This window comes from Lytechinus pictus, chromosome 16 (assembly GCF_037042905.1).
Source record: "Lytechinus pictus isolate F3 Inbred chromosome 16, Lp3.0, whole genome shotgun sequence".
Taxonomy (NCBI): Eukaryota; Metazoa; Echinodermata; class Echinoidea; order Temnopleuroida; family Toxopneustidae; genus Lytechinus; species Lytechinus pictus.
Window position 1 is genome coordinate 2,635,094 of NC_087260.1, and position 26,308 is coordinate 2,661,401.

Genomic DNA, 26,308 nt, shown 5'->3' on the forward strand with positions numbered 1-26,308 from the left:
ATGTCAAAATCTATCATAAAATTGGATATGTGTATCCAAAACGTCAAAACTTTGCTCGCTTCGCTCGCCTTGTAAATTTTATCCATTGCCTCATTTCTGGCCCACTTAATAAATAGACTCGTAACGCCACTGACACCCTTCCCACCCCCCCCCTCCCAAAAAAATAATGATGATAATTAACAATCATAGAAAACAGCATTCCCCCCCCCACACACACACACAATACACACTGATCGACACCCATGATCAAGTCGTCGGTTTGTTGTATTGTTACCAAACAGAGCCTAATGAATGACGCCAATTTGGTGATTTGTTGATACCTTGTATATCCAATAAATAAGTGAATGAATAAGATAACAAAAAATGAATAGACAATAACAATATAATAACAAAATAATATATTTCTATACCTGGCGTTCAAGTGGTTATTTTTCTATTATGTATCGTAAGTACGCTATTTCCTTAATTCTTACGAAGCATATTTCATTAATGAATGATATTATAATGATAACGGTAAAAATTCAAGCGATTTTCTTTTTGGCAAAGGATTCGACGTACATGTAACTTTACGTTTAGTGGAGCTATGTTTGGTGCCCATGTGCCCAGTTTTGATGTGTAATGATGATGTAAAAATGAATGCTTGATAGGCCACAAAATGTAAAGTAAAGTATTGGAAATGTAACGTGTTTGCACGTTTACCTAAATTTATGATGGAAATATACATACACAGTCCCCTTATATCGGTTACTGCAGTACGGGGAAAACTGCCAGTTCTATCAAAACTTCTCTACATGTAGTTTACAAAATGTTTGACCCAAACATGCAATGTATACATTCCATCATTCTTGGAAACAAGGAATGTGTTGGTCCATGACCGTACGCACATTTTTTCCCGGGGGGGGGGGGGTTATCAATTTCGAAGAAACCCGAAAGCGATGAAGCGAAGGGACCGAGTTCGTCATTGGGGCTCTTTTGCACTTTTAAGTGACATTGGACGATTTCATGCACTCGTTTGATACATTTTGTGAAATTTCAGTAAAAAGAAAGAAAGAAAGAAAGAAATAAGCTTAAATTTTGTTTACCATTATCGTCCCTGCTTACATTATATTCATCCCTTATATTGCCTTATTTAAATTATGGAATTTTAGCGTGGGGTAATACACAACAAACACTCTTAGACAAATTACTCCTATTACAAAAGAAGTCTCTTCGTATCATAAGTCACACAGCATATTTGTCTCATATTGACCCATTATTTTGTTAACATAAAATATTGAAAATTAAAGACTTATGTTTGTTTAATCTCGGTCAGTTTATGTATGACTATAACAACAACAACCTCCCAAATGTATTTAATTCAATGTTTCCAAAAAATCAATCCATTCATAACTATCCAACAAGGCGATTGGGTGAATTCCATTTACCACTTTTAAGAACTTTGCTGGCTCAGAACACATTTATATATGATGGACCAAAGTTATGGAACTCACTTCATAATGATATAACAACTGCTAAATCTTTGAACTCTTTTAAGACTAAATTCAAATTATCTCTATTAAAATCTTATAATATACTCCCAAATTAAGTCTAATTCATCATCTCTGCATGTCAAGTCATCATTATTACTATAAAGACTATAATTAAAACATAAAACAATCATTATCCTTTTTTTATTGAAAAAAAAAATCTGACACAAGTCCTTCTCAGATGTGCTCGTTATTGAACCTCATACATTATTGTGTCTATCCTCTCCTCTATTTTCTCTTTCTTTCCTGTCCGCTTATCCGCCTTCCTACCGGTTATTTGTTCACGGCATCAATCACATTTTCGTGCATTATATTCTTTCCAGGTTATTTTATATATATTTTCTCCTTTTATACACATCATTGAATCCAGTTTGCTTGAGTCCACGATGGTATCAGAAGCGGATCTAGAGGGGGGGTTGGGGGGGTTGCAACCCCCCCAAAAAAAAAAAAAATTCCGGGGACCATTTTTTTTAATCTTATCTTTTTTTTTTAACTTGTAATTTTATTTTATTCTATTTCTATGTATTTATTTTTCAAAAATTTTCCCTACTGTGGGAGGGGGGACACCCCCTCCCACACCCTCCCCCCTCGCTCGCTCCGCTCGCTTGGACTCGGTCGCTACGCTCCCTCGCATACCACCCCAACCCCCCCCTTTATAAAAAGCTGGATCCGCCCCTGGGTATATGTTCTACCTACGTTCAGCAGCACCCATCCATCTTCTCAGGGCATTCTTCTCCTTTTCTGGGGGGTGGGGTGGGGAAGGGTGGATATATTTTAGGACGGGTTGTTTTGTCCTATATCAAACTATATTTTTTGATAACTTCGTATTTATTTTGTGAGTATTATTTCTCTCTCATTTATTTTTTTTCTCATTTGATTACATATATCTGTATTTGCACTTTGTTATTTGTTGTGTTATCTATTTTTTGAGGGGCCCACATTGTACAAGCATTGCTTTTTAGTGGGTCCCTCCATTTCCATCTTGATTTAATTTCTATTTAAAAAATAGTATACATATTCAAAACCTACAATGTGTTGCCCAAATTGTGTTTTTTTTTCACAACGTATGTATTATTAATTTTTTTTTGCAACGGATACAAATATTTATGTTTATATATGGTATACAATTTGTTTTTGTTTGATGGAAGTGAAATAAATAAATTTGAGTTTGAATATAGTTGATATTCATCTTCCAATAGTAGTAGGAAGATTTTATAACACATGCTATGATGAAAGATATTGCACACCAAATCGGGGATGAATGTCATGCTGTATTTGAATGTAGCTTTTTAAAGACCGCTAGGTCCAACTTATTGCCAAGATATTATTGTAACAAACCAAATACTTTTAAAATGGAAAAGCTCTTTACTGTAACTAATAGAAAACTCTTAATCAGGCTCGCTTAGATTGCTTATAGTATTGGTGGAATTTAAGTCCTCTAAAACTCCCACCCCCCCCCCCCCCCCGCTCCTTGAAGGTAATTTTTAAAAGAAAACGGTTAACATAGCTACATAAAGGAAACAAATGTTTGTAATTATAATCTCAAACATCCATATTTTGTTTAATTTTTGTATCAATAATTATTCTGTACCCGTTTAGGAAAAACGCTTTCATCTCAGTAATTATGCAAACTTCCCCCTCTGTCAGCTGATACAATTGTAAATCACTGTCCACGAAGAAAGGGCACCTGTATATATGTTATATCCTGTATAATAATTGTGAATATTTAATTATTAAACCTTTATATACTTGTACATGTAATATGTATAAGCCTTTATTTGCACCCGAGTGGCCAAAAGGCGTTCTTTCAATACAAATTCAAAGTTCAAAGTTTACTTACGTTAAACCTATGAGATCAAGTTAATGCCCTACACACAAAAAACGAGAACTATTTTCCATGAGTAAAATTGTTTTTTACATAAAGAATTAAGTGCAAAAATTCGTAACGTATGTGTTTTTACTCGAGAATCTGGGTTTCTGTTACACCTGATCTTTTTTTCAAGGACATTACTTATTAACTACTTTTCTTGAGTATCCCTGTCAGTGAAAGTATGTAAAACAATCCGTACAAATGAGTTTTTCTTCAAGTTTGTAATGTATGATAGCAGAACGGGTGAAAAAACTCACAGCCAGGTAAAGCGATAATCTGACGATTAACTGCGCTGAGAAAATGAGTAGTATATGACTCTTGTATGTGAGTTTTGGGGTGTTGAGATCATGCATCCAAGTAATTTTACTCGGATCTCGCGTTAATTGCTTGCGCGCACACGTGATACCGGCCAAATGTGCAGAGCATGAAGACTTTTCTGGTAAGTTCTACATGTCTTTTTATTTATTTTCCCCCTTTTCTTCTATAATTACTTTTCTTGACAATAATAGCTTAGACCTACATGTATGGGGCAAACATAAATGCTATTTATGGTGACAACAGGGTGCATTGATCTACATTCTCATCCATCCGAGGCTCACGCCTCTCGGTTTGGGTAACCACACACCAGCCTGTTGTTGCGCCGCTACCCCGGGGCCAGAAGGGAGTGAAGGCCAGTGTGCCGCTACGATTGCTGGAGTCATTTATGAGGAGGGCAAATAAGTGACATCGTCCATGATTTATGTAATCATGGACGATGTCACTTATTTAGGTCTAAGCTATTATTGTCAAGAAAAGTAATTATAGAAGAAAAGGGGGAAAATAAATAAAAAGACATGTAGAACTTACCAGAAAAGTCTTCATGCTCTGCACATTTGGCCGGTATCACGTGTGCGCGCAAGCAATTAACGCGAGATCCGAGTAAAATTACTTGGATGCATGATCTCAACACCCCAAAACTCACATACAAGAGTCATATACTACTCATTTTCTCAGCGCAGTTAATCGTCAGATTATCGCTAAAACTAATCAAGTGTGTAATATGCTCACAAACTCAAAAAGTCAGTAAATATACTTTAAACATACTCATTACACTGGGTTAAGTTACTCATTAGATTGAGTTATTCAAATTTACTCACTTGATGTGTCACTATAGTGTCAAATGAAATATACTCGACAAGATGAGTTTTCAAAGTACCTTCATTGAGTGAAAGTACTCATCAAAGTATGTCGCTATAGTGTCAAAATTATTTTGACATTTGAGTACGATTACTAACACATGCAAGTTTCTGTTTTTTGTGTGTAGCCTAGTAGGCTAGGGCATTGCCTTAACCTAGGCCCTACACTAGACATGGCCTATATATAGCCTAGCATTTTGACTTGTCATTATTTACAATTTAAAAGTGAGTGGATTACGTCATCAGTTCCCTCATTTGCAAACAGACCTGGTAACCAGGATGTGCATATAACAGTTTTGTGAAATTAAGCGAAATTTAAAAATGTCATAACTTTCTTATTTTACATCCGATTTTGATAAAATTTTCAGCGTTTTGCTTGTTGAATTTTTCTCTTTTTATTAAAAACTATTTTTTGTTGGGGTGGATTTGTCCTTTAAAAATTGGATCTTATCTAAGCCTGAGGGCTAATAACGTTAGAAGGGTACCGACAATTTGAAGGTGCTGATGCATGCAACGCGAACGACGCGCGTGCGTACTCTTATTCCGAAGACGCAAATCTTGAATATTGGCGTCCGGGTGGGTGTTTCATGAAAGTTGTCAGCACTGACTAAATTGTCAGAGCTGACAATTTCAGTGAAATCCTTGGTTTTGATTGGCTGAGAGGCACTGGCCTCTGACTGTTACTATGGTAACTGTCGAAGAAAGAGAACTTGTCAGTGCTGACAACTTTCATGAAACGGTCCCCAGAACTCTTGTGGGAAAATTATTTCGCTGCCCCATCCCCCCCCCCCCCCCCATTGGCGGAACAAAAACAAATTAAAAGGGGGAAAGAAAGAGAGACGTAAAATGGAAAGAAAAATAAAAAGAGAAAGACGAGAGAATGAAGTAAGGTCAAAGGAAGACTTGAAAAAAAATAATCTTTCATACCGGGCTCTCACGTATGATATTTTTGCCTGGACGATGAGACACATATCTTGCTCAATAGGCTGGTATAGAGCTTAAAATGTCAAGTTTAAAAGTCAATACACAAAGCATATTTGATTTGATTTGATTTATTTCCGCATTCTAATAACAGAAGTATACAAAATTATAATAATTTTTTCTCAGCATAAGATAACAATAAGCAACTGACATAATGAATAACATATGCATACATACATTCTAACAGATCAATTGATATATAATTCTTACTGATAAATTTCTTTTTTATTATGAAAAAAATATATATGTACATCGACATACTACATTTTGAAATGTGGGAGACCTCCATCTTAAGCTTAGAGCTTGAAATTGATGTAGGCCGAGAAAAAAAAAGGGAAAAGAAAACCCCAAAACAGTGCATTAAAATGGATTTATCTTTTATTGCACAAAGTAACATGAATATTACAAAAATTAAATAGTTCAGCTCGGACATCGAGCTTTCATTATTTTGTTTGATTTACATTATTTGATTTGCCAAGTACCTGTTGCATGAATTTATCAAAATATCATTTTTTTCATGTGCATCTGATTGTCAAAACGTATGCCTATGAGCCAGCGCTGTGCGCAGGCATTTTGATTGGTGAGTTATGTATACCTCTATATTTATTATATAACAAACTATATACTTAATATACCATTTTCTATGAAAGTTTATCTAAAATGATAATGAATTATGTCAGCTCACACTTCGCGCTCGCATAAGATTAGATAAGATAAGATTGATTTTATTTAAATAGCCCAAACAGTTCAGACTGATTTCCATTGGGGCCATGTGGAACATAATATACAATTGACATAGTAAACATTTAAAAACCAGTGTTTAACGAACAATATATATGAAAAAATATGTTAACATAAACAGAAGCCTCAATGAAATATCACAAAGGAATCATAAAAAGGTGAAGAGGAGGGGAGGAGAAGAAAAAAGGAAGAAGAAGGGGAAAGGAGAAGGAGAAGAAAAGACCACGGAGAAGAGAACAGAAGAAGAAATAGAATAATAATGATAATAAGAAGTCAGAAGACGAAGCAATGATATACCGTTCTCAAAAACATCAATAATATACAAAATGAAATATCTATCGGATAATTCGAACAAAGCGGTGCATAAAAGGTAATAGCAAATGTGAACATGAAAAAGTTAAATGTCAACGTAAATTCATGTTTCTATAATGGACAATCGAGCACATGAAAATAAAAAAATGATTTATCAATGTTAAAAGCTAAACACATAAAAATGACTGGAAAATTTATGATTACTAAACATGCACTGAACATATAAAGCATTAAAAACTTGGTTGATACTGAAGCTTGCCATATATATAAAGCAAAACCTATGAAATGATTGCAAATTAAGTGCAATCGACACCCACTTCACAATTTCCCTACATAATGCTTGAAATAGTGCTTAAATTGACAATTTTCTGATCGGAATGTCAAATATGCAGTTCGCGCTTCGCAATTCCATTTTTTTAATTTTGAAAATGTATTCAGAATGGTCAGACTCTGTCTAACTCTAAAACTGGTGCACGCCTGTTTATTGAGATTCGCAGCTTGTTCTTTGTATAAAACGTGCTTTAATTATCCACTTTCAGATCAGAATATTAAAACATTCTGATCGCGCTTTGCGTACGCATTATTAATATAGGAAGATACCAAATTACTCATCCTTTTTAATGGTTTACAAAATATTAATAGAGAATTTCGTTTTGTGTTCGGAAATCTCAATTTCGTCCGCTTGCGCTTACATTAATTATTTAGTCATTTACCTATTCCGTTCGTGATTGCAAAAAGTGCCAGGTCAATTTTAGGTCAGAAAGTAAAAAAATTAGCTCGCGCTTCGACCTCGCTTTATATAATCGTTGAAATATGTATCATTGTAATGGCTAACTGCAAAAGTCCTTATCAGGTCCCTTTTCGATCAGGAAAAAAGCATATTTAAAATGTCTGTTCGCGCTTTGCGCTCGCAGTAATTATCTATAGTATCATAATGGATCTTTTTAAGGGTCAAACATTGCCCAGAATGTTAAATTTTCAGGACAAAATACATTAAATTAAAAAAAATAGCTCGCGCTTCGCGTTCGCACTATTCAAATATGTATTAAGGCATTCTTACACATTTAAGTTGCTTTAAAAGAATTAAGCTATGAAGTGACTTTAAGACTACCCCTAAAAACAAGCAAAAATCAACCCGGGAAAATGTGAATATTTCTCCCTGGTAATATACATCTTTGCAAAGATATTAAAATGTAATTGGTATATCGGATCAAGAAAGATGACTGTGAATATCGAAATTATTGACAAAATCAGAATATTGAAAAAAAAACCTCCTTCCTGCTTCAGAAAATGAACAATTGCGATAACAACTTCGTTTAATCTAGTACTACAAATGACAATGGTAAAGAACCATTTAACTATGTTGTATACGATTTATTAGACATATTAATAGTGTCTCATTAATGCCAATAGAGTATTCTTTTATTAATAACCTCTAAAAAATGTATTTTCATTAAGATATAAGAATAGGCCTATAAATTTAGATAGACAGCAACATTTCTCTGATGAAAGAATTTGGTAAATAAAGTCACGTATTCGTATTCTCAAACTTCACGTACTTACATAAACTATATGAATTGGTGAGCAGGTGCGATCCACTATCGAGTATGTAGTGTGTGGAATATCATAATCAATATTCATAGGTAGGGGAAGGCGGGGTAAGTTGTGACACTTTTTGCATTTTGCATGTTAAAAAATAATCTTGTAGAAATTAGTACCTTGCCTTTAAATTTAATTATTGGGTAATATTTTTCACCTATATACAGTGCGTCCCACAAAAAACGAAACCGAGATTTATCGATGATTTATCATAACTTAATCACAAATACAATAGACAAATGACCTACCATTTTAAAGCTTAGAATCTCCTCTTTCATCTGAAATTACTAAGATTATTTCTCATTTAGGCATGAGTGAGCAAAAACAATTTGAAAAGGGGATACCAAAAAGTCACTTGGCGGGCCGTATCTGGGTTTTAAAAAGAAAACCACATTTTAAAAAAGTTCAATATCTGCTCTTTTTTTTATTTTTTTTATTTGTTTTTTTTTATTCTGTTTTTATTATACAAATTGAAATAAATCACAAAATTTACAAATGATTAATAGGTGATTGCAAATCACGTAAACACAATTTAGTTACACAAAAAATAACAACCATAATAATAATTTAAAAAAAAACCTACCCACTTATCCTCCCCCACCCCCCCCCCCAAAAAAAAAGGAATGAGGCATTGTGATGACTTAATTTGATACCTTAATTACAGAAAATGGTCAAGAAATAACAAAGTTCTGGTTATTTGAAATAAGGCTTGAATTTCAATAATTTCATAAAATGAAGAGGTTTTACAGGCTAGCGTTTAAACTCACTCGACACTCCGTTTTGTTGACGATCAGCCATGCATTAAGTCTTTTGTTACCGTGCGATAGCTTCTGTGGGAAACCGGTGAAAACACGTTTATTGAATGAAATTACGGAAATACAAGCATTGTTTCGAGTGATCATAACTTGTTTACTTCTTGACCATTTTCTGTGATTAAGGTATCAAACAAAAGAGCAGATATTGAACTTTTTAGTCATGTGATTTTCTTTTTGAAATTCAGATACCCCCCGCCAAATAAGTTTTTGGCATCCTTTCTTCAAATTGTTTTTGCTCACTCATGCGTGAATGAGGAATAATCTAAGTAATATCAGATGAAAGGGGAGATTCTAAGCTTTACAATGGTAGGTCATTTGTCTATTTTATTTATGATTACGTTATGATAAATCATCGCTAAATCTCGGTTTCGTTTTTTTTCTGGGACGCACTGTATAGCGTTCTACCCCACAATGAAAGTCCTTGTCGCCTTTGAAAAAAAACGATGTCAAATCGCTAAACTTGCCCCATCTGTGGGGTAAGTTGTGCCACCTTCTGGGGTAAGTTGGGCCACAAGACTGTGTACAAAATGTATGCAGGAGGAACCAGCATGTCAATTTTTATTTAAAGTCTTTTCACTTGTAAATTCTCTATAAATACTAACATCCTCTAAAAATAAAAGAACTATCATGTAAATTTTCTCCTTTCTGCCTGCATATCAATGTTTTTTTAAGGTTTTTTATTTTTATTATACATTACCATAAGAATTACCATGGCTCAACTTGCCCCATGTTGTTCGGCTCAAATTACCCCAGTCTGAACTTCATGCGATATTTTTACAACCACACATTTCTTACAGGGACCTGGGAACGATTTTTTCAGTGGGGGTGCTGAAATCTCTCTCCTCAAAGGTGGGGGAGGGCACAATCGAGTTTTCCATTGTTCGTTTATACACACACCCACCCACACACATATATATACACATATTCATATATAATTATGACAGTCACTTCTTAGCTTTATTCTTATAAAAGAACATAAATATATAATTAGATAATTCGAGCGCGAAACGCGAGCTATTTTTTTTTTGGGGGGGGGAGGAAATTTCATATATTTTGTCCTGAAAATTTAACATTTTGAGCAATGTTTGTGGTCCTGAACAAGACGCGTATATATGTAACAAATAATAATAATATATATGTAACAAATAATTATATGTAATAATAATAATATTTTTAATATACGCTCGGCCTGATCGAAAGGGACCTATCATAAGGACTGTTTGCAGTTACCCATGAAGACGATACATATATCAACAATCAAATAATGCGAGAGCGAAGCGCGAGCTAAAAAATGACATTTCTTCCTAAATGCTGGACATTCTAATCACTTTTTGTAATTATGAACAGGATAAATATATAACTATACAATTGATGCGAGCGCGAAGCGCGAGCGGAAACAAAATTGAGATTTCAGACCTAAAAATGAGACATTCTAAGCACTATTCTAATCATGAACAGGATGGGTATATAACTATACAATTGATGGAAGCGCGAAGCGCGAGCGGAAACAAAATTGAGATTTCAGACCTAAAAATGAGACATTCTAAGCACTTTTCTAATCATAAATAGGATAGGTATATAACTATACAATTGATGCGAGCGCAAAGCGCGAGCCGAAACAAAATTGAGATTTCAGACCTAAAAATGGGACATTATTCATGTTTTGTAAATCAAGAAAATAATGGGTAATTTGGTATATTCCTATATTAATAATGCGAGCGCGAGCAGAAAATCTTTGATATTCTGATTTGAAACTTTATGATTTAAGCACGTTTAAAGGGGTACTCCAAAGAGTCCAGACTGAATGTAATATGGTATGAACAGATAAAGAAAAATCAGATAAACAAAAGAATGAAGATTTGATCAAAATGAGACAAGGAATATCAAAGTTATTGCATTGCCGATGAAACAGTTTTAGGCATGTCTTCATTAATATTCAATGAGCAAACTGATGATGTCATATCCCCCACTTGTTGTTTTGTATTTTATAATATAAAATTAGATTTATTCAATATTTTCCCTTCAAGAACCGAAACAATTGAATTGACAACTGATTTAGTCCATTTGATATTCTTTGCTGCAACTTTTTTTCATTATAAAGGAGAATTATCATTCACACTGGTATGAAAAAATGAAACAATTTAGATTCCATGTAATAATATAAGAAAAAGGATAGTGGGGATGTGACATTATCAACCTACCTATTAAATATTCATGACAACATGCATATCACCGTTTTCACAAAATATTGCTTAACTTTGAAATTAAATAACCTAGCTAATTGTTATCAGATTTTGATAAAATTAGTTTATTTTGATAAAATGTATTTGAAATAAATATTTTAAGCCCGGAGTACCCCCCCCCCCAAAAAAAAAAAAACAAGCTGCGTATCTGAATAAACATGCGTTCGCGTGTTTAGATTTAGACCTAGTATCTGGACATTCTAAGTACATTTCTTTTTATCATAAAAATCTAAAATGCGAGCGCGAAGCGCGAGAAGAAAATAATTGATATTTCGATCTGAAAAAGGTGAATTTAAACGCTATTTCAAGTACTGTGTCGGACAATTCTGAAGGGGGGGGGGTTTCTACAAAACGTCGTTCATTTTCATTACATTTCTGTCCGTTTATCATATACCTATACACCTGTACCAGATTTCCAGGAGGTGGTGCCTATGGAAACACACGCAGCACCCCCGTTTGGTTTCGATTGTCTGACTTGTAATTGTTTATATACAAAACACGGGTGTTCGGGCGCGCGCACACTTATTCGACATAAAACCTGGAAGTTTCAAGTCCAACCACATAACACCCATGTCCCTCCAATAGAGATATATTACTAGTTTGCTAGTATCTCTGGTCCCTCCCTGCTATCGAGGAGTGTATATGGGTTATCACGTATACCGCGTGCGACCATGTCTGTATCGGAGTGCCGGAGCTTGATCTGTTGATTAAGTCGCGTTAGGAGGGATACATGTTATTGGAATATTGGGGAATATGTGAAAGACAGTAGTAAATGATTTGTGATTGTCGGATGTGATTATTATGTACATTATAACATATAAAAAAAATACAGGGGGAACCTGATTTCGTGGGGGTGCTGTCTAAGGAAAATAATACACGCAGCACCCCCAGGAAAATTTATGGGTGTGCTTCAGCACCCCCAGCACCCCCGCTTCCCAGGTCCCTGATTTCTTATGCATCCATCATGTAAAAGACTATGACAAGAATGATAATCCATACCTGGACTAACAATATTTTTCTTATGTCTTTATCATGTTTAAAGACGTGTGTGGGTAAAAAGCACTTATCTATTTTACACCTTTTTTTATTTTTTTGGCTGGAATTTGTATTTTCCCTCTACAAAAGTACTTTTTGTTTCAAAGCTGAAAACAATGTGGTGGTGTTAAGGATTATGTAATGGACCATCAATACATGACACCACCACAATGTCTGACTCATCCATTATTGGTCTGGGGTAGTGGCTCAACTTACCCCTATGCTCAACTTACTTCGCCTTCCCCTCCTGACTGAGGATGTAGTACCTCAGAATTTGCATTTAAAAGATGAGGTTTTATTTAGTGTTGCAACCTTTTAGCATTTTATGTTACCTCACAATTTTGTATCAGTTAACATAGTCTTAGACGTCTGTGTAGTTAATTTCGTCTGAGGCCTACCACATGTTGCGATAAATGTGTATATGTATGGATTGATAGATGCGTTAATTGGTAGGATAAAGACCACACTCCAAGCATAGAGGGACACCGGAAGGGTCACTGCACCAGATTGGGATAGAATACCCATGATGATGACTGGCATCCAGCAAAAGAAATCAGTCAGGACTATCACAGACATTCGCATGGCCAGCTTCACTTCACGTGCGCGGTCCGCAGAACTGCCTGCTCCCTTACTGGCCACACTGAGAGCTGACTTTCGAACGGACGCGAATATGACGACATATGAAATTAGAATAAGGATAAAGATTAAGAAATTCACTCCAAGGAAGATGGCTATTGAGTATAACCAACTTGGTCTCTCCGTTGCGTCAAATTTAATAAAATCCCACACCCGGGTGGTGTAATTGAATACTAATTCCCCATTCTCTTCTGATTCAACATTAAGAGGTAGTCCAACGCAGACATCTGAAAGGCCATAGAAACCGCTGACATATGAGCTGACAACCAAAGGAACAACGCTCACGACGAATGCACTAGCCCATATCAGCGCCACACCAACACGAGCAGAAGTAGATCGAAACTTCAATTTACCGAACGGGAAAACAACACAGAGGACCCGATCTATCGTAATGATCGCAAGGATGAAGACCGAAGTTTCACTGGAAAGAACAGCGATGAACCCAGCGACTTTGCAAGCGATGGAGCTACGCCATTGCTCTGCGACAAGAAAGAAATATTCTCCATAGTACACGTCTGCTGATGATATCATTACCATATAGACTCCCATGAGGAAGTCCGCGATGGCGAGGTTTGTGATGAACAAACCTTGAGTCTTTGAGCTGGCTGACCTCTCCATACGACATCGAAGGACAAGCACCATGGTATTGCCGATGAGGGCACCCCATCCTATGACCCAAAGTGCTATCCTCAAGACAGTGTTCGGCATGAGGCGGGTACATGAATCCAGAAAGTTCGAGGAAGCTATAGTGCACAGATCTGCCTCATCGAACAAACAGCAAAGCCTGTGATCATCAGTTGACCTGAAACAAACATAAAGGCAGTATCTTGATAACTCTATCTTTAATTTGACATGGGAATTTTCCAAGAGAACACTATAAAAAAATCAAATCATTTCATACGATTGTTCATGCTTGTTTTGGAGGTGTATTGATCGGGCGAAAATTTGTTATGCTTATCATAATGAAATGTATCATTCATTGTTTATGCAAAATCGTGTACTTGATATCGATATTTCCTGTTCCCTTTCCGTATGTTTCAATCCTTGTTTCATATCAGTACTATGTTGTCAAGCCCGATGGAAATTAAGTCATTGTCAAACATGTTCAATAATAATGTTTGTACTTACAAGCCTTTGAGAGATGTAATTCCTGAAAAAGTATCTGGTTGAAGATTTTTCAACTGGACATTGACCACATTCCTGTAGACAAGGGGATTAATATCATATGTTATTTCATCAGTTCCAGCTCACAAGATATGCAGGTGAAGAACTGAGATGATATAGTTTGATGCAAAACCATGGAACTACCTACACGTAGGCTTACCAAGAAGCAGACAGATTGATATGTTAAGCAGTAGGCTTATATGAAATACATTAAATGTGCAAGAGAATGATTATAATACTTAGGTGAAGAATTAATGATAAATGAAATTCAATTCAATTCAATTTTCAATTCAAATTCATTTATTTTCTCTTTCAATCTTTTCAAGTTACATTTACAATGATAGTTCAATATACATATTTACAAAATACATTTAAATCATTTTTTATAATACAATAATACCATGAAATCGAAAGGGAAGGAGACCAACTAAAAAGCAGAGCTTGTAGGGTGAAGGCCCCCTTTTATAAGTAAATTTTATGAATAAAAAATAAGATAAAATAAAGAAATAAACAATATATATATGCATGTATATATATATATATATAATGAATAAAAAATAAACAAATAAGAATAAAAATAAATAAATAATAATAAAAATAAATGATTCAGTATACACATTAGGGGCAGCTAACACTTATTTCATGAGAAAATCTGTCAAAATAATGTTAGTACAGTTACAATAACTCAACTCTGGGAAATCCTGATGAAATAAAAGCTGGAAAACGACCACACTGAAGATCACCAACAGAGATTAGCACATGTGGGACAGTGTATTATTATTGCTTGGAAAAAATATCTCACATCGGGCCGAAATTTCATACTCATTATGCTAATTTCTCAGCAATTACGCAATATCTTTCAGAATCCATTGGTACATAGTTGTTATTCCTATATGTACATTAAGAAAGCTGGATGGTCATTTGATTGGATTGTGCATGAACTTATTTTGAAATCGTTACCATAATTGACATTTTAAACTTTATGCCCCGTATTCAGAATTCAGTTAACTTATCATGGTGTAAGTCTGGGCTATTATTATGAGAGGCTGTATAAAGTGTCCAATGTTCACTTAATGTTTTTTTTTGTGTCAGTTGTTCCCTATCAGATATTTCTTATCTTTTAGTGGTTAAGAAAAATATTGTATTATTAGACACTATATATATTATTCAAATATGCTCGAAATTCTGAAATCAAATCAATGGAATACCGAGGCTACTCAGGGTTTGATTACATCGGTATAAAGAAATCAATGGTGGACGCGTCGTGGTGTAGTGGTTTTGACTTTAGCAAGGCATTAATCCGCATTCACCAAAGACACTTTTCTCGGGCTGGAGTCTATGACTTCGAGAATTATTCTCTCTGTCGTTCGATTCGACACTGCATTTCACAGGAGCGGCGGAACATGTTTGAAGGAGGGCGGGGTGAAGCAGAAAGGGGGTGCGTCAATCTTTACAAGTATATAGGAAAAGGCTCTTTGGCTGGGAAGGTTGTTTTCTTATTTAAGTGGGTTACCCCTACCCCATCCAACATCCCGCTGCCCCTCCCTGAATCATATCAAGCAATCTTTTACAAGAAAAAATTCAAATATAACATTCAAGCCAACCACAAAATTACACTCACAGCGCATTCACCTTTAGCCCAGATGCTTATTTTTCAGTGACCCTTCGAATTGGTAGAAATTAAGCATGTTTTCATGCAACTTTTTCTGGACCATGCGTCAATCAAATTTTTTTTTGGACGAAAGATTTCATATGAAAGAAGAAAACTTGAGATTTGCGTTTTGAACTTTGTTTTCCAAATGGATGGCAGTGAAAGCCAGAAAAAACTTTCTTTAAATCGTCAATTTGGTAGGACCTCTTTCCATGGTTTAACTCAGTCATGCGTCCAGAACGTTGAGATCGGTTTCACCACACTAAGCAAATTTATGATTATGATGACAAAAAATTAACTGAATTACGAATTCGTGTTTTTTTTTTGGGGGGGGAGGGGGTGGGTGCACTGCATACAAGCGAAATATTCTTATCGTCATCATTAGTGAATTACATTCCATTACAGTATGCTGTAAGTATTTCGAAAAAGCCATAATTATGCTCACAAACTTACAGATATTCTAGCCGACTAAGATGCTGGAACGTTCTTGGTTCTATGTATTCCAACGGGTTATCTGAGAATGACCTGGAAATTAAAAAAAAATTGAATATTACGGATCTGATGATATCCAGGCACAATTACTTGATATCCCTGATATCCTCCCCCCCTCCTTAGCAGGGGGGGGGGGGTAAGCAAGGTACCCAAGTCAACCCTATCCATTGGATACTGTTTATAACATAAAATTCCGGGGGGCGATTCCCCCATACTCTAGTATCGCCTCACATGAGCATATATCATGATATTATGTAATCTAACGTAAAAAAAATCTCAGAACTAAACGATCTTATATTTTGAATTCAATATTTTAAGTATTTTTAATATCGTCATCAATTACGAGATCAATACCAGGACAGTACAATCCCCATCATCATTTATCATTGCCAACTTTACAATCGCCACGCTGTATCCACAAACGGCATCATCATCGACTATGCCAGTTGTACGTAAAGGAACAATTGCTAGATCTCCTTGAGTTCCCAAACTTCTCATATCGAAAGAACAATTTACGTGTCAAACTGTCAGCGGTTAAAGGGATGGTCCAGACTGGAGATATTTATATTTCAATAAATATAATAAAATTCACCAAGCAAAATGCTGAAAATTTGATCAAAGTCGGATAATAAATAACGAAGTTATTGAATTTTAAAGATTTGCATTATTCTGGTGAAACAATTCTAGGCATGTTTTCATGAATATTCATTAGGCGGCCTGATGATGTCATATCCCTACTTGTTCTTTTGTATTTTATTATATGAAATTAGGTTTATTCAATTTTTTTCAACCAAGAAGTAAACTATTGGATTGACAACCGATTAAGTGCATTAGTTATTTATTGCCGTAACTTATTTCATCATGATGGAGACACATCATTTACAAATGTATAAAAAATGAAACAATTATGATTTCATGTAATAACATATAAGAAAAGGGAAAGTGGGGATATGACATCATCAGCCCATCTAATGAATATTCATGACGATGTGCATATAACTGTTTTCACAAATGTTGATCAACTTTAAAATTCAAACTTCATTATTTGTTAACCGTTTTTTACGAAATTTTCAGCATTTTTGCTTTGTGAATTTTACTATATTTATTTAGATATAAATATTTTCAGCCCGGACCATCCCTTTAAGTACAAGAAAGATATGTCACCATGGGCATATTGAGGAGGGTATTATGGTAAATTTACTTACACCCAAGTTAGGTTGACTTGGCTATCGAACATCCCCTTCTTGAACTCTCTGATGGAATTAAGGGTGAGGTCACTGTGAAATAAGAATAAACGATTGAAAACATGGAACTAATGATGATCCCATTTGCAAGCATGGCCCTGGGAAGTTGGGGTGCTGAGGGTGCTGAAGCACCCCCAAGATTTTCCTCGGGGGTTCTGCGTGTATTATTTTACATAGGAGGCACCCCCGGGAATTCTGGAAGGTGTGACAAAAGTGGAGAAATATAAAAAAAAATCATGCATTTAGTACAGAAATTGCTTCCTTTTTTTTCTTTTTGCTTGTCAAATTTCTCAGGACAAAAGTGACCTTCTTTTCGTAGTGAAACTTTATTCATTTTTTTTTTTTTTTTGCTTCTTGTCAAATTTCTCGGGACAAAAATGACCTTCATTTAGGAGTGAATATTTTTGGGTCAAATTTACATCAGCACCCCCAGTAAAAAAAAAATCGCTTCAGGGCAAAGAAAAGAAGACAAACCCTATTTAATTTAATCCGCAAAGAACCCCCGGATCAACACTTCCCACTTAATTTGGTTAATGGTTATTCGCCCACATACCACGCAAGGGGGAAATCAAAATTGATTTTGACAATTGAATCATCCATTATTGTTCGATGATTTCGAAATTATCGATCAATTTTATGTAGCGCGATTCGAATGGTAGTAGACACATTAACTTTATATGAATAGTAAATTATCGCAAATCATAATCATGTTATGTCGAAATACACAATCCTGTACGATTACCTGTGTCAATTCAGGGGTAGTGAATAAAAGAAAAAAAATAGTACAATTTTCCCACGTCCTCATGCACCATTTTGAATTTCAAAATGGCCGCCATCAAATATTGTATTTTGACCCAGTTATCAGGTTGTAATGATTACAGAAAATTCACACTTTGGGGGAAATTATCGATGGGAAACTATATTTCAAGTTGAAATAAGGGACAATTTGGAATAACCGCCTTGTTAGATCGTTTAATAAATATTAACTTATATTATGGCCATACTGACCATCTATTGGCCACCTACATTGACCTATATTTCAGTGTCTAAGCAATGTAAAAGGTTCAAATTGATGCAAAGTCATTCATATTGGATGCCAAGCTTTCCCGAAAATTAGAATTTCAGAGCATTTTTTATCTGCTGCCATCTTGGAATTCAAAATGGCCACCTTGGCTTGAAATTATGATACAGAGAGAGCTGATACACTGGCTTCAATCAGGGATGTTACCCTTGTCTGAATGTTAGCTTTTATAATACGTCATCCAATTCTCTATCTAAACAATATCCAACAATGTCTTGTGGAAAACAATGGTATATTGGGAGCCATTGTTAATTTCAAAAGGACGGAAAATTTCGTTTCTAATTAATGTCGTTTCGAAATAAAATGCGTTGAGATGTAATACTTACAGAAATTCGAGTGAATAAAGATCTTCGAACGCCTCGATATCAATATTGGAAATTTGGTTTTCAAAAAGATGTCTGTCAAAACAAAAGAAAAAGATAACGAAGTTTTCTGACATTTTCCGCGGAAATTTGCGGATAAAATGTGCGTAAATATGTGTAAATAACTTTATACTCGGCTTGCTTCCTTATACTGTAATAGAAAATCTAAACAATTATAATTCTTAAGGTGCACTGCAAGTCCAAGGAGATCCCTTTTATCACATTTTTAATTAAGGCATTACGCATAATTTTCTTTTATACACAAACGTGAAAGCGTGACACCGTCGGCTCCCTTAATTGAATTCCAAATAGAAACACTGTTCTAAAGGTGTAGCTAATTCAAAAAATGTAATTTATCATCATCCATATCACTTTTCCAAGAAATTTACGCGTCTTGCGTGTCGGATATTTTCTATATTTGGTCAAACTTCCAACTTTATGTTTCATTTCAGGAAAATGGGGTCAATGAATGGAAACCATGATTTTCCACACCAATTTACAGTAAACGTAAACATTCTAAGTCTACTTACAGGTATTTCAAATCCACGAGTCCTTCAAAAACTCCAGAACGTATTGACGTGATATTGTTCAAATATAGTTCTCTGTTTTGGGGATACAATTGCAAAATTTTAACACATTTGTATTGAACGCGTAATCAATATTATTGGTTTAAAAAAATAACGATATCAAAGTTTATTTGTGTTGTGTTAGGATAAACGCTTTTATTAAAAAATATTTTGTTTTGCATAAAAATAAATATTAATTGCTTCGACTGTCCACAATACCATACATTCATTGCTATGATATATTTTTGTCCACATGAAAATGTCTTCGTTTTTCACACATATTTGAATTTTTGGTTAATAATTATATAATATTGACTGGCCTTGAGGGGAACATCAAATATATTGCCCACAAAAGAATCATAATGGTCCGAGGCAATATTTGATGTTCCCCGAAAGAAGAGCCAGTCAATATTTTTATTATCATCCAAATCAGACATCTAGAGCAAAAATCATGAAAATGGAGGGATTTCTTTCAAGAATATGGTTCTACTGTGTAATGTTTATACCAGCGACCAGGCTCTGCACTTCCCTATTATGCAGTGGCGTAACAGGCGGGGGGCAGGGGGCAAGCTGCCCCCCCCCCCCCCTGGCGGATTTCACCGGGAAAATAAAAAAACGGGGAAAAGAAATAAGGGAGGGAGAAAGAAAGAAAGGGAAAAGGGAAGGAAAGGGGAAAAGGAAAGGAGGAAAAGGAAAGGGAAAGGGAAAAGTGAAAATAAAACGAAGAAAAATGTTTCTCTTTAAATGGAAATAATAGGAAGGAAAGCGGGAAAAGATACTAAAAAAGAAAATTTGAGAAAGAACAAATCATTCCGATATAGGCCTATGTGTGGGCAGGCCCACAAAGTACACAAATGTACGAGCAGGCCTTTAATTAGCACACCTGGCAGTCCCTCTATTGGTAATGATGGTTACCCCTGTAACATAATCGAAGAGTCCAGATACTGCAGGAGCTTGACCACACTTTGTGAGAAGGGCATTCTACTGTTACTTTTACCAAGAAATAACAAGTGTCTGTCTTTTCTCTTCATTTAAAGGGTCGAGGCGGGCAACATTTTGGAGGCACTGCCCGGATGATGATGCTGAGATGGTGTACGAGTTCTCCCTAGCGACTCCACCCAACTCCAACATCTCCGAACAGCCCTAGACGAGGCCCTACCCAATTCCAGAGACAGCTTGACAAGAAGGCTGATTCCGGAGCTATCTATGATGGCAGGATTTGAGGAGCTGATCGACGATGTGCTGCAGAGATTGTCAGCGAGCACGGAGGAGCAGCTACTAAAGGCGGCAGCGGAGCTCAAGCTACCTGAGGAAGACGTGGGGAAAGCCAAGTCGAAAGGGCGAGCAGGACTGAAGCGTGTCATCAGACGCTTCCTAGATGGGGATGAGCTGGAGGATTCAGAGGACGGAGGCAAATCAGTGTTGCAGGGTTTGACCAAGATCCTGGGAAAGGGGGACAGAGATGGAGATGAGAATGTGGTTGAGGTAAAGGCCAGGACCACTAAGCTTCCAAGGGAACCACCCACCCAGCCAAAGTCAGACCAGCCAGCTGAAGAGGCAGACGACACGTCACAGAGATCCCCCATCCTCAAGATGACCAACCAGCTGCCACATACTCCAGTCACGTGGAGAAAGGAGTTTAGGATACAGGGGCAGATTGGCGAGCCTAGCCAGAAGGACAAACTCTCTTTCGTTTCCCTCGCAAGACAGATTAACAGTGGCTTGAAAAAAGGATTTCCAGCTGAGGAGATCACCGAAGCAGTGGTGCGTGCTGTGAATCCAGGGCTCTCGCTCCGGAGCTATTTGGAGGGTCGAGGTGATTTGGACTTGCCACTGTTACGACGCCTCCTGCGATCCCATTTTAGAGAGAGGGACGCTACTGCACTCTTCCAGGAGTTATCCTCGGCTGTGCAGGTTCCAAAGGAATCGCCACATGACTTCGTGCTCCGCACCCTAGACTTGAAACAAAAGGTACTGTTCGCCTCAGAGGAAAAGGGGGCAGCAATCTGCTATGGGAGTACGCAGGTCCACAAGATGGCGTGGAGAGCAATCTCCACCGGTCTCCAGGATGCTGTTATCCAGCATGAGCTCAGGTCTACTCTACAACAAGATGTATCGGATGAGGAGCTTCTGGAGGTGTTGACCACTGCAGTTGCACATGAGAGTGAGCGTCAACAAAAGCTGAAACCTCGCCAAGCCCGAGTTGCTGCTGCCATCGCAGAACCGGCAAAGCCTGAGACCACCTCTAAGCAAACGAGTAAGACAGAGGCACTGAACTTGAAAGAGCTGACGAACAGCATCCAACAGATTGTGAAGGCCGAGCTCAATGCTCTGATGGCTCAACCGAGAGGACCAAGATCTGGCAGGAGAGAGAGGGGCTGCGAGGCATGCCAGCAACAAGGACAAGGAGAGAGCTGCCGCCATTGTTTCCGGTGTGGAAGCTCTGAACATTATGCCAGGAGATGCAACATGAGGAGGCAGGGAAACGGGGTAGGGTTACTTGGGAGGGACAACCAGTAACCTCAGATCCATCAAAGTCCCGACCTACCCTCAACTCGACAACACCTACAATAAACCCCAAGACGAGGACGCGAATGATAAAACTTATTGGAAAACAATGCCTTGTATCTTTGGTGCTGAATGATACGCATGTTGAAGTCTTGTGGGACACAGGAGCACAAGTCTCAATAATTTCCTTAGATTGGCTGCGACAGTACATACCCAAAACCCAAGTCCTACCCATTTCAGCAATTCTAGATGGAGAGGAGACTTTGCAGGTGGCTGCAGTGAATGATACAGTCGTCTCATATGAAGGATGGGTGAAGCTGCAGTTGAGAATACCAAGGCGTGAACAGAAACCAGCCGTCACCGTTCCTGTCCTCGTAACCAATCAAGCAATGAGACACCCGATCATCGGTTACAATGTTATCGAGGAACTCATCAAGGAAGACTCCAAGAATGATGCCAAGATATCCCTTAATCGTATCCTCCCTAAATCTCATTGGCAGAAAATCAATGCGCTCACTGCTATTCTGAAGGGCCAGGAAGGAGAGGACATGTGCAGTGTCCTGATGGGCAGACATCCCATTACAATCAACCCTGGACAGACTCGAATGATTGTCTGCAATGTCCGCCTCAACCTCACCGACTCAACCACTGTCCTGTTGGAAGCCGACCCCCTTCATGTCCTTCCCGACGGGTTGAGCATCGAGTCAACACCTGTCGACCTCAAGGCTGGGAGACGCATGAAGATATCCACCCCAATCACCAACGACAGGAAGTGCAGTATCACCTTACCATCGTATTCATGCTTGGGGAAACTAACTGCACTGCGCTCTGTATTACCAGCAGGGTTGCTCCAGGAGGGCAGACCACACCCAACCATGAAGGCGCATGTCGCCGAGGTGTCTGTTACATCTGCTGACAGCCTGCTAACTGAGAAATGGGCCCCACCAGTCGACTTGTCCCATCTGGATGACGGCCAGAAAGCAGGAGTGGAGGCGATGCTGAAGGAAGAAAGCGCTGCATTTGTCAAGAATGAACAAGACATGGGGTGTATCCAATCATTACAGATGCATCTTACACTGACTGACAATACACCGGTCCAGAAGACATACATGGCGGTCCCTCCACCCCTGATGAAGGAAGTGCGTGAATATCTACGAGACCTGATTAGCCGAGGCTGGATTGCAAAGTCAAAATCTGCTTACTCATCTCCAATAGTGTGCGTGCGTAAGAAGGATGGGACTTTGCGATTGTGTGTGGACTATCGCCAACTTAATCAGAGGACCATGGCCGATCGCCAGCCAATACCCCGAATCCAAGACACATTGGACACTTTAGATGGCAATCGGTGGTTTTCAACGCTGGACCAGGGTAAAGCCTACCACCAAGGTTTTATGGATGAGGCCAGCCGTCCCCTCACTGCCTTCATCACACCTTGGGGATTGTACGAGTGGGTGAGGATTCCTTTCGGCTTGAAAAATGCTCCGGCTGCTTTCCAAAGATGCATGGAATCTTGTCTAGAGGGTCTCAACAACGAAATATGTGTCACATACCTGGATGACATTCTTGTCTACAGTAAGACGTTTGAGGAACATGTTTCTCGTCTCAGAACAATCCTTCAGACAGTGCAAAAACATGGAATGAAGCTACGGCCTGCCAAATGTCATCTTTTCCAGGAAGAGGTTAACTACCTGGGACGCCTTGTTTCAGCTGAGGGCCATCGACCAAACCCGGCCGACATAACTGCAGTACTGGCTTTGAAGGAAAAGAAACCAGCCACAGTTGGAGACGTGAGGAAAATCATGGGTCTACTCGGCTATTACCGTCGGTATATACCAGATTTCTCAAAGATGGCAAAACCCATGTACAACCTGTTAACAACAGACGTCAGCTCAGGAGGAACCAAGAAGAAGCAGAAATCTAACAAACAGGCATCTAAGAAACACCACCAGGCTTCTTCCCGCACTCCTGTAACATGGACACAACTTCACCAAGAGAGAGTGGAGATGCTAATCGATCATTTGGTCCAACCACCCGTTATGGCTTTTCCAGATTTCTCACAGCCATTCGTGTTACACACAGATGCGTCACAGGAAGGTCTTGGAGCAGTCTTGTACCAGCGTAAAGATGGAAAGTTACGGGTGATCGCCTATGCATCCCGCACCCTTACACCGGCAGAGCGGAATTATAATTTGCACTCTGGCAAATTGGAATTTCTAGCCCTGAAGTGGTCAGTATGTGACAAGTTCCGCGACTACCTATTCTATGCTCCCTCTTTCCTTGTCTACACAGATAACAATCCGCTGACCTACATGATGTCTACCGCAAAGTTGAATGCAACTGGGCAAAGATGGGTATCAGAGCTTGCTGAATTCAACTTCACAGTGAAATACCGCCCAGGCCGTGCCAACGCTGATGCAGATACGCTGTCAAGGATGCCTCTGAACATAGAGACATACATCGACGAATGCACAGAACAATCGCCAGCTTCCAGTATATGTGTAGCAGTGACACAAGTGCATGAAGCTCAGGAAACCCTTCCACTAGTAGCCAGCCTTACAGCGGATATTGCCATGGCTGAGGGTTTGGACGATAGCTCATCCCCAATCCAAGAAGTATCCAAGGAAGAACTCGCCAAGGCTCAGCATGATGACCGTGTGCTTGGAAAGATCATCAAACTGAAAGAACAGGACAACTCTCCAACCCCCACATGTTGGAGGTCTGCTTCTAGTGAAGAGAGAGCCCTCTTGCGAGAGTTGAAGAAACTGGAGTTAGGGCAAGATGGCATCCTCCATCGTAGAACACCAACTAGAAGACAAATCGTCCTACCTCCATGCTACCGGATGCGAGTGCTCAAGGATCTGCATGTAAACATGGGTCATCTTGGTGTAGATCGAGTACTCGATTTAGCAAGGCAAAGGTTCTACTGGCCAAACATGCAGAAAGATGTGGAACACTTCATCCATCATGAATGTAGCTGTCTCATCCAGCGTAAACCTAACCGACAGATTAGAGTTCCAATGGTACCAATCGTGACATCTGAGCCCCTAGAGCTCATCTCCATAGACTTTGTACACCTGGAAACCAGTAAAGGTGGTTATGAGTATATACTTGTTGTGGTTGATCATTTTACAAGGTATGCTCAAGCATATCCCACGAGGAATAAGTCTGGCCAAACTGCAGCTGACAGAATCTTTAATGATTTTGTACTTAGATTCGGTTTTCCCCGCCGGATACTCCATGATCAAGGAGGCGAGTTTGAGAATAGGTTATTCCACCGGCTGCAGCAGCTATCAGGGGTGCAGAATTCAAGGACAACTCCCTATCACCCCCAAGGGAATGGAAAAGCTGAGCGTTTCAACAGGACACTCCTTTCGATGTTGAGGACGCTTACCGTGGAGCAAAAGTCAAACTGGAAGGAGCACCTACTTAAAGTAGTCCACGCCTACAATTCTACTCGAAACGAGGCGACTGGCTATGCCCCAGCCTTCCTGATGTTTGGTCGTACACCAAGGCTACCAATCGATTTAGCATTCGGACTGAATGAAGAACACTCCACAACTGGAGACCAAAAGACATATGCTCAGAGATGGAAAACAGCCATGAGGGAAGCCTATGACCTGGCAAAGCATACATCGCAGGCCAAGGCAGAAGTTACAAAGAAAACCAGAGACAAGGGACTACATCCACTCCCCTTAGAGCAAGGTGATAGGGTACTGGTGAGAAATATGGTACCACAGCAAGGGCCCTCAAAATTGCGGTCATACTGGGAGAAGCAAGTTCATATCGTGAAACGGCGTCTTTCTCCAGACATCCCTGTATATGAAGTCTGTCCTGAGATCGGTCAAGGTAGAGTTAGAGTGCTCCATCGCAATATGTTGTTGCCCTGTGATTACTTGGGATTGCGAGTTCAGCAGGATCAGCCAAGCGGAGACAGGCAGAGACGAATACCTCGGGCACTACCACAGGCCTCCCCAGCAGAGATGAGAGACGAAAGTGGTGACTCGGATGATGAAGAAGTAACGCTTATTCCTGTTCATCCACACATTGCATCACCACCAGCTTCGCCACCTCCACCTCAGCCCCCATCTCGACTTGAGCCAAGGTATCCATTGCAGCCAACACCAGACAGCAGGATTGCTGATGATAACCAGCAAGGCACACCTCAAGCACCCTTACCTCATCCTGCTAACATACCTCCACCTCCCCCTGCCCCAATCCCACCTGTCCCAATGCCACCTTTCCTACCACCACCACCACCTCCCACTTTCTTTTCTTCACAGGATGCTGACCTCTACGACTCAGGAGAC

General features: G+C 38.5%; 2 protein-coding genes across 2 annotated transcripts in view; one reads left to right on the top strand and one right to left on the bottom strand.

Moving 5' to 3' along the window:
• Nucleotides 1-12,356: 12,356 nt before the first annotated feature.
• LOC129279004 (G-protein coupled receptor GRL101-like) overlaps nucleotides 12,357-26,308 on the bottom strand; it is a 52,766-nt gene continuing 38,814 nt past the window's right edge. Inside the window, exons 14-19 of the mRNA XM_064111248.1 lie at nucleotides 19,458-19,529; nucleotides 18,892-18,963; nucleotides 17,446-17,517; nucleotides 16,202-16,273; nucleotides 14,062-14,133; nucleotides 12,357-13,735 (exon numbers count right to left, since the gene is read on the bottom strand). Coding sequence (XP_063967318.1) covers nucleotides 12,631-13,735; nucleotides 14,062-14,133; nucleotides 16,202-16,273; nucleotides 17,446-17,517; nucleotides 18,892-18,963; nucleotides 19,458-19,529 — 1,465 coding nt within the window. The 3' untranslated portion in view covers nucleotides 12,357-12,630. The remainder of the gene's footprint in view (nucleotides 13,736-14,061; nucleotides 14,134-16,201; nucleotides 16,274-17,445; nucleotides 17,518-18,891; nucleotides 18,964-19,457; nucleotides 19,530-26,308) is intronic.
• LOC135157065 (uncharacterized) lies at nucleotides 20,703-22,013 on the top strand. The gene has a single exon (XM_064111546.1). It carries the CDS (start codon nucleotides 20,703-20,705, stop codon nucleotides 22,011-22,013), a length of 1,311 nt encoding a protein of 436 aa, XP_063967616.1.

Coding starts and splice junctions, on each gene's coding strand:
- LOC135157065 (XM_064111546.1), top strand. CDS start 20,703: ATGGCAGGATTTGAGGAGCTGATCGACGATGTGCTGCAGAGATTGTCA.